Source organism: Vigna umbellata, chromosome 4 (assembly GCF_029865625.1).
Source record: "Vigna umbellata cultivar VRB3 chromosome 4, Vumbellata_1.0, whole genome shotgun sequence".
Classification (NCBI taxonomy): Eukaryota; Viridiplantae; Streptophyta; class Magnoliopsida; order Fabales; family Fabaceae; genus Vigna; species Vigna umbellata.
In genome coordinates, this window is record NC_142168.1 from 44,698,040 (window position 1) to 44,708,144 (window position 10,105).

The 10,105-nt window shown below is 32.3% G+C and overlaps 1 protein-coding gene across 1 annotated transcript; it reads right to left on the minus strand.

Moving 5' to 3' along the window:
• Window positions 1-626: 626 nt before the first annotated feature.
• LOC124827093 (uncharacterized) lies at window positions 627-2,276 on the minus strand. The gene is made up of 4 exons (XM_047300076.2): window positions 2,068-2,276; window positions 1,827-1,887; window positions 1,562-1,748; window positions 627-1,022 (listed from the first exon to the last, which is right to left on the minus strand). Exons 1-4 carry the CDS (start codon window positions 2,179-2,181, stop codon window positions 980-982), a joined length of 405 nt encoding a protein of 134 aa, XP_047156032.1. The 5' UTR covers window positions 2,182-2,276; the 3' UTR covers window positions 627-979.
• Window positions 2,277-10,105: the final 7,829 nt, after the last annotated feature.

The following is a 10,105-nucleotide window of genomic DNA, read 5'->3' on the forward strand; positions in this document are numbered from 1 at the left end:
GTAATGAGTGCTAAGCCTGGTCTTTAATCATGTGAACGATGATGTCTTCATGTAAATGAGTAGACGTGTCTCGTGGCTTTTTTGTTAAATTTATCATGTAAATGAGTGCACGTGTTCTCTGTTTTTTTTTGTGAGTGTTGGGTTCGTGAAGAAGAGAAGATGGAAGAGATTGGTGATGGGTCGTCATGGATATGACGAGGGAAAGTGAAGAAGAAGGAAATGGGAAGAGAGATGACATAAAGTGGAAGTCACGTCAGAAAATATAGGACGAACTGGGCCACATGTTCCCTATGCTAGTAATTATTTAAATTGTATTATCCAAAAGAACAAAATTAATGAAAATTAAGACGAAAATAACAAAAATAAATTAAAACTACATTGATCAAACTCAATAAAAATATGAACTAAAATAATATTTAAGTTTTATAATAATATAATGACTTTTACACCAGTTCATGGTGGTTTGATGAAATTACTTTTGCACGAATGAAAATTTTTCTTTAATTTAATAAAGGCCAACATGTATCCTGATTATTCCAAAATTCTTGCACTCAATTTGAAAAGTGTATAACTGGTGCAATAGGAATGAATAGAGAAAAACAGATATAAAACAAACAATAAGAATCTTCAGCAAAATGTCTAAGTTTTCTTTTTCATTAAAGATCAAAGAATTTGTTTGAATAAAATGTTTACAATGCTAATATACCAAATAAAACATTAGTTCTCTATCTAACAAAGTTACTTTCTACAAATAACCACAACAGAGTTATTTACTATCTTACTGATATCTGTGATGTTACGTGAGAACTTTTAAGGCCCAACATGAATAACTTATCTTCTCTAAGCATTCTCTACATGTGTAATTGCAACACAATGTCTCAGGTCACTCCCATGGTCTTTTGATCATGAGTATTACCTCTTCTCATGATCATCTTAACCAAAATTCACGAATTCCCCCACATCAGTTCAATGGTGATATCTACATGTTGGATTTCCTCTCCCACCTGTTCTTGGTGTCAAGCCTGCAAAATATTATTAACACGTCAAATGATTGTAAATTGCTCACATGGCAAAACAAACAAGCAAAATAACCATATATACACAGATAGAGTAGAATTACAATACTATAAAACACAACCAGTGATATGTGATGTCAAAGCAGAGATTAACCACAGCTACTGATGTGATAAGTTAACAACTCAATAGGTGTAATTCAGCTGGCAACACAAAAACACAGTTTTGGGAGGGTCGAGGAGTCTTCACTATAATCAAACTCCAGACCAAAATTGAAGATTAGTTTCATAATCAATCCAAAGAGCTCGAGAAAATACCTCAAGCTGCCAACAGGAAGTTAAATGCTCTAATTACGGTTGTTAACAAAAAAAGTGACTAAATCTCGACAACTAAGTCTCATAACCGACCAATGAATCAAAACCTACGGGAATATCTTTAAGTCTCACCTGGGTGCCAAAAGCCCTAATTATAATGATTAGAGAAACAAACAAGGATTAACTATTGCAAACTGAGATCTATCAACTAAAGTGTTATTATCTATACATACCCCCAATGCAATTTTCGCTTATTTGGCGCAGAAATCACAGGCATATCATCCTTTGCTTCTTCATTTCTGGAATCAATTCCTTCACAATCATTCCAATAACCGGATTCCTTGGGATCAACTTTTGAACCTTGAGCTACGCTGTCTTGGCTACATAAATCATCACCATGTGACTTTTTGTTAGGCCCGTCTGCAGAACCATTAACGGAATTACAACACCATAAATTAATGAACCATTACAATTAAGCGGGAAAAGAAAGAAACAAACCTTTGGATTTTATTTTGAACTTTGATTTTGATTTCACTTGCAAGCGCCTCTTGTGCAATTCCTATCACAATCCAATGTTCAGACAACGTTAACACAGAAGAACACCAACAATCAAACGCAGTAGTAAAACTACATATACCCATGTTTCAAAATGTTGAAAAAATCTAAAATTATCAATATTTTTGAACGTGGGAAGTGTAAAGAATGACAAAAAGTGAATTGGATTGAAGAGGGTACTCACACGAAATTTTTCGAGCTGGTGCTGCGTAACGCCTTTAGGTTTGAAATTAGGTCGGAGGCAGGGCGTGGATGCGATTGCAGCTTCTCTTCTACGATCCTCTTCTTCCTTTTCCATTCTCTTTTCCCTTTCATCACCTTTCGTATAGTTCTCTCAAATGCATAAAATCATTTGAATAAGAATACTCGTTCAGGATATTCGATTCAGATTTTAAAAAGATTATTTTGATATAAAACTTTCATACGAATTTCTAAAGATAACATCGATAAGAATAAGAATGTAAGGATTTTTTCGCCTCGATAAAAATCCAATTTTAATTAATTTATGTTTATATTGTAAAACTTTTAAAAATTTGAAAAGATTTTTGTGAAATAATTATTAATTGATTTTTTTATTACATCTCTATATTTCATATTTAAGAGTTTTAAAAGGAAATTACTCACATATAATAAGGAAATTATCTAATCTATTATTCCTTATATTCTTTTACACGTTTTCTTTTACTCTAACTTTATACTTTTATAAGATATTATTGTAATATTTGTAATTTATGTATCGAGAATGAACATTTATGCCAATACGGTATACGATTAACTAGTTAAAATATAGTAAAAGATAGTTAATTATATTTTTAAGATTTGAAGAAAATATTTTGTAATATATTGTGTAAAGACGTATATTTAGACAACAGTTTCACTTTACATATACATTATCTAATATTTTTCTTAAAAGATTGCACCTAATGAAGAAAGTTAGACGCACTTCATATTTGATAGATAGGCCATCTAAACAGCTTTTCAAATTTTATTTTTCAAATATATAATTATACAATAAATTATAATTCAATAACATATAATTTAAAGAGAAAAAAGATAAAAGTAATATACATTATGTTTTCATAATGGTTCATATGTTAACAAAGACAATTGTTAAATTTTTAATGAATTGATTGAATTTCATCAAATATATTATTGTTCTAATATACAAGTTCATTATTATTTGGAATGTAATGATTATTTATTAAGATTAAATATTATTTGGAACATATTCACTTGTAATTAAAACTGAGAATTATTTAGACCATAATTATTTTTTTCTAAGAATGCGTATTATTCACTATAGTTCATATAATTTAATTTTAGTTTTAAACTATTATTGCGGAGCCGAATATACCTTGTGAAGATAACCTTAAGAGACTTCTTCAATCTTCTATGCATCAAATGGGTTTCCTTCTGCCCTCCCCTTGGTGCTCGTCCTCCATGGATGGATAATGATGTGTTTGCAAAAAACACTTTGACGCCCAAGTTAGTAAGATGCGTCAAATAGCAATCAATTTTGTAAAAATGAATGTCTCCTATTTACTTCGATTGGGTGTACTATTTATAAGATAATTATGAGTTTGCAAGTCCTCACCGTCATTTGTTTGATTCAGAATGTGCTAAGTTAAAGAATAATACGCCATTAGAGTATGTAAGGTAAGGTCAGGCTAAGTAGAAATAGGCCGACTTGTGCCTGGGTAGATCAGGCCGGCTTGTGCCCGAGTAACATCAAGTTGTGTTGATGAGTGCATATTTATGCCCTTATTTAACCTTTATCTTGAGATTCTTAATTGGTTTTTTACTTTAATAGAATATTTTAATTAGGATTTGTTATGATTGAGTTTATTGAGGATGAGATTAAAAAATATGATAAAAATAATTTTTTAGTTGCATAAATATTCTTTGGATATTTTGGGGTGTGTTAGTACAATTGCAGCTAAGTTAAAATTATTAAGGTATGGAAATAAATTGGTTAAAGTTTCATGACACCTTAAAGATAAATCGAAGAATAACAAACAATCAAGATCATAAGAAGTCACTTCAAGCAGAGCATGAAAAAGTGAAAAAATTTGGCTAAGCTAGGAAGAGGGAACAAGTAACAAAAATTGGATCTTGCGATTCAATTTTCTCATGACTTGAAGGCATGTCAAAAACTTTAATAGGTTTAGTACAACAGTTGTAGTTGGTCGTTAGTTGACTTATGAAACATGATACCAATGGTTGGTAGTCGATAATTGTTTTGTACCTGTGGAGAGCACATGCAAAGAAAAGCAAACAAAATTTTATAATTTGCAAGCAAATTATATATTTTACAAAGAAAATTATATGTTTTAAAAAGAAAAGTTGTATCTTAATCAATAACTTTACAGGTATAGTCCCTTAACCTCGAGGAGCACAACGACAAAGAGGTTTGGATGATAGGATTTAGGTAGGCGGCAGCACCAGATAGGTGGCAGATAACTACATGGAAGGTTCGACTTGACCGACTAAGTAGGCGATAGGGAACTGCATTAGCAGGTTCGACCTAGACAGACTAGGTAGTCGGCAGGAAATTATATGGAAGGTTCGACCTAGACCATCGGATAGGCGGCAAGGAACCATGGAAGGTTCGACCTGGATCGTTGGGAAGGTGGCAGAGAACTACATTGGAAGGTTCAAACTGAACCACCGGGTAGGTGGTAGGAAATTGCATGGAAGGTTCGACCCAGACAATTGAGTAGGCGACATGGAACTAAATGGAAAGGTTCGACCTAGATTGCCATTTAGGCAGCAAGGAACTGCATGTAAGGTTCGACCTGGATTGTCGGGTAGGCGGCATTGAACTGCATTGAAAGGTTCAACCTGACCTTGAGGTGATAAGGAACTACATGGAAGGTTCAACAACTACTACAAAAACAACATATAACATCACACATTCAACGTCCAATCATTGAATAACCAATGTTAAAAATGATCGGTGACATTTTAAAACTAAAAGTTCAAATAAGAAGTCGGATATTGAGAAGTCTGACATCTTATTGGTTATAAGATGTCGGATATTGAGAAGTTCAACATCCTATTGGGTAAATTTCGCGAAAATGCTTGGCAAGAAGGTGAAAATGTATTTACGTATAACGTTGAATTCCCTAGAATTAGATGTGAAAAGGTTATAAGACGTCAAATGCCATAGAATCAGATGTTATATGTTAGTGAATTCAATAAAAATTTAGGCGGGAGTTTAAAAATTCATTCACTTTATCTTAGCGTGAAATCCTCTTCTCTGCTCAAAATTTTCTCGCACGAAGCTTGGCGACCAACACATGTAATCTTTCTTTCATTTAGTACAAATGCATGTTCATTAACTACTTTAGGTATGATTTTTATTTTTTTTGACCCATTGTTTTCGTGTTCTTCTCCTTGTTGTGCATTCTGCTTTTTCTCTCACTTATGGCAATACTTTATTCCGATGAACGCACATGTTTTAAGATTAGTTTTCATTTTGTTTTCATTTTCAATAACTTGTTTATTGAATTTGTTTGTTGTTGTTTGTTGTTTGTTATTTGTTGTTCATAGTACATTACACGTTATACATCTAAGCTTTAGGGTAGAATTGAGAATATATTGTAAACAACTCCAAATGACCTGAAAATTTCTTCAAAAACCAAAATAGCATGAGAAGCTCCCACAAAAAATTTTAGATCAAAATTCAAAGTCTAACTATTTTAAATATTTTTGCAAAGTTTGAAAAAAAAGCAAAAATAAATTTCCAAAAAGTACAAAACATCGTTTTTTGAAGAATCTAGAAGAATTAGCTAGCTCTGCGAGCTACCACGATATCTTAGAATTTTTTCTACCCCAAATCCATATATAATAATAGCAAATCGGATAACGAGAGCAAATGTTATGGTCGTTTAAAGATATATCGTTGTTCACTTTGCAAATAATTTTTATAATAAAGACCTAGAGTAAGAGCTCCTGGTGTTTTTTCCTGAACTAGGGGTTCTAAAGGAGTGGTAAAAGAAATCCAACCAAAACCAGTAACCATAGCTATCAAAACCAAATATCACAAGTTAATACTACTATTGTCATAACTTTTGTGCTTTTGCTTATAGTTCATAGCTCATGCTATATAAAATACCAAATATTGGATTACATTTGTTGTTTTTCTGTTATTTAGGTTTCGTAGAGTTGTAAAAATGAATCAAAATTAATTTAAAAAAAGTCGATTAACGTCGAAAATTTTATTAACGTTGGACAATGGCAAAATTCGACATTAATTCACATTAATTAACGTCAATTTTATCTGTTGGAGACGTCAAATTGCTCTATGTCCAACATCAATTAACGTCTGATTTTTTAAATTTGACGTCAATTTAACGTCTCCCGATATGACGTCGATATTTTTTAGACTTTAAAGGCCAAAAAACGCGAACATCACACCATTTTTACACTAGTGAACTAAGCTAAGTACCGTAAATGAAAAGTGAGTAGTTAATGTGTTCATTATAAGAAAATCAATTGACATTCACCTTGTGGTCGTGGATTCGAGCCCCATAGTGGGCGCCAATTTTTTTTGTAGAGCCGAATGTACCTTGTGAAGATGACCTACATGGATAGACCTCAAATTACTAAAAAGACACTAGAAGGAGGGTTGAATAGTGTTATGAAAAACGTTTTCGCAAATGGACGTTTAACAACCTTGGTGACGGTTAGACGGTCTACATAGGTTGTTAGATGCTTGATTTATAAGGTATTATTTAAACCACAACGTTCAGAGATAGAGTGTTTTTCAAGCATTTAGGAAAACTACTACAACTTTTAAGAAAGATAGCTCTTAAGGAAAATAATGTCTAATGACAAGAGGTTAACTTCGCAAGCAATTGCAGTGTTTATAAATAAGATATTTTGTAAAGCTAAAGCAATAAACACACAAATATTTTTATATTGGTTCACTCAATTAAGCTATGACTAGTTCTCCTTTAAGACCTCTCAGAGGGTTCCACTATAATCTCAACAAGATTACAATATTAGCACCCATCCTGCTTACACTAGTTAATCTTGGTAACACCTGTTACATTGACTAGAACTGTGTATTAGCACCACTCCTGGTTACACTAGTCAATTTTGGTAACACTTGTCATGTTGACTAGAACTAAGCATTAACATCACTCTTGGTTACATTAATCAATCCTGGTAACACTTGTTATGCTGACTAGAACTGAGTATACCCACTCCTGGTTTCCGCTAGACAATTGTCCAATAAGCCTTTAACTCAACTAGGCTAACCATTAAGTGTTTGAATTCTCTTCAGAATGTACGATCAATCAGATTGTTTATAAGTCTTAGATTGTTTACAATACAAATCAATCTAATGGACCTTGTAGGATTTTCTCTTTTCTTTCTAATGTAAGCTTATGACTCTATGAAGCTTGAGAGTGTATACTTAAAGTTCTTGTTCTTGCACGAGTGTGAGTTTTTCTTTGATCTTTTTGTTGTTCGTGTGCTTATCCTTCTTCTTCTTTCCAAGGGATTTTCTATTTATAGGTTCATGGGAAAATATTTCCTAGACAATGCTTGTCTTCAATCTTAAGATCTTCGTAGCCTTTTTGTAGGTAGCAACCATAAGTTGAAGTCAATGGGTTAGAGTAGACATGCTTTTTGCAATGCTTTAACTAAAGTAGGTTGTACGAACTCTTCAGCACGACTTTTGATGGAGAGAACATTCTATGAATGTCTTCTTTATTTCTAACGTTCACTTTTGACTTGTTCATGATGGAGTAGGTGAATACTATTAATAGGCATCTACACAAAGTAGAGTAGAAATGCATGTTGACAAATATGTCCTTTTTCTTATTTACTTTTATTGTTTAAAATGTTGCGCATTTAATGCTTTGCGTTGGGTGTTCAAAACAACTTTGTCAATTTTTCTATACATGAAAATTTTTTAGGCACTTTTTGAAAAGATACCAGGTATATATTCATAAAAGTTTCATTGCTGGATAAAAACACGTTGTATCAAGGTATCGTTTATCCTTTAAAAAGCGTTTACTAACAACGCATCGTTTAATGATCTTTGTTTAGTATGAGAATGCATTTAGGAAACTGTTATTCAACACATTGTTTTTGGAGCATTGTTTATAGCTTTATTGCGTTTACAAAAAACATCATGTAGCATATTGTTACATTGTTTAATAAGATACAATATGAGTGCATTTAGCAAGAATGTCCTGTAACATATTCATGTGTTTGCCAAAATATTGTTTAATGGTGCGTCTACTGTCATAATAGCACGTTTACTAAAACATCATTTAATAATGCGTTTACTAAAAAATCATGCAGTGAGCCTTTCATAATAAATCTTTGTTTAATAGCACATCTACTGATAATAAGATCGTTTGGCCCTAACGCGTTTACTGAAATTTTTCTTTGTTTATGTAGATGTCATAATGCTTGTTTCATAAAATGTCTTTCATTCAATGATATTATTTTCATGAGGATAACACTTTGTCAAATACTCATTTCGTTTATCTTTGTTTGTTAAACTTCAAAACATGAAGGTGTTAGATGGTCCTGTCTTATAGATGATCTTATATCTTAACATTCTTCAATCTTCTATGCATCAAATGGGTTTCCTTTAGCCCTGCCCTCGGTGCTCGTCCTCTATGAATGGATGGTAAAGTGCTTACTAAAGACACTCTGACGCCCAACTTAGTAGGGTGCATCAGATAGCAATCAATGATGTAAAAATGAATGTCCCTTATTTACCTCGATGAGTGTATTATTTATAAGATAACTATAAATTTGTGAGCCTTCACCTATATAGACCTGGAGGGGGCATAACCCATTTAACTCATGAGTCAGTTGTCTGATTCAAAATGTTCAATGTTAAAGAATAATACGCCATTAAAGTATGTGAGACAAGTAGAAACAAACCTACTTGTAACTGGGTAGATCAGGCCAAGTTGTGCCCAGGTAGCATCAGGCCTTGTATAGTACAAACACTATAAATAAAGTCCATCTAAACCTAGAAAAATCATCCATAACAAGTGCATAGTAATTTCTTCCAAGACTCATGGTTTTTTGAAGGCTAAACAACTCCTTATATGAAAACTCAAGAGGTCTCAAAGCTAAAACATAATTTTTTAGTTTAAAAGAAACTTACATAGCATTTCTTTTATTTATTTCACACCAATTGATTATGCACACAAAGAGGAAAAAAGGTTTATGTTGTTAAAGTAGATGAGTCCCAACAATCACTAAGGTTTTGGTGATAACAAAACACTCCATCTGATGTGTACATATCTGATCAAAAGTGAAACTATGATTAGACACCTAAGAGAGCGTCTAATGGAAGTAGTGAGAATCAGAATTGATCAATGTTGTTTGAAGTTCAAATTATATGACATGTAGCATCACTTGGATTTGCTTAATTGATTTATATTTATATATTGTGTGTCGCAACGAAAGAAGTAAGTTTGGTAAAGGCAAAGGTAAAATCTAAGCATTAGACGAGTCAAGGTGTTACATGGATGGGTCTAATGTAATCCTAAACCCATGTTTACAACCCAGGACCTAAAGTTAATGATTAAGACTCCATAACCAAGTAAAGCATATAGATGCATTTTTTCCATGTAACAACATTAGATTATCTAATTGGATATATAACTTAAATTAATCGCCTAATTTAAGTTAGATAAGGTAGATGAGTGATCAATTCATCAAGCAATGCGAAGTAAATAAAATAACTAACATATGAAAGAATACTTGTATAAAACCATAAAACAATACCAATACATTTAATCTCAACACTAGGAAATTAAGCAACTCATATTTATTCCCCCTTGTCTCTTCTAATATAGGAAATACTACAAGTGAAAATGGAAGAGAAGTCAAGGAGAGAAGTATAAGAATATGGATATGAAAACACGAGGGTTTGCTCTTAATGATTGCATATTTATGCCTTCATTTAGCCTTTAATCTTGGATTCTTAATTGGTTTTTGTACTTTAAAAGAATGTTTTAATCATAATTTGTTATAATTGGGTTTAATGACCATGAGATACAGAAATATGTAAAAAATAGTTTTTTATTTGTATAAATATTTTTTGGATATTTTTAGGTGCGTTAGTGCAATTGCAACTAAGTTGAACTCATGGAAGAGTGGAAATAAATTGGTTAAATTTGTAAGACACCTTAAAGATAAATCCAAAAATAGAAAATAATCAAACCGCAGTAAGGCAAGTC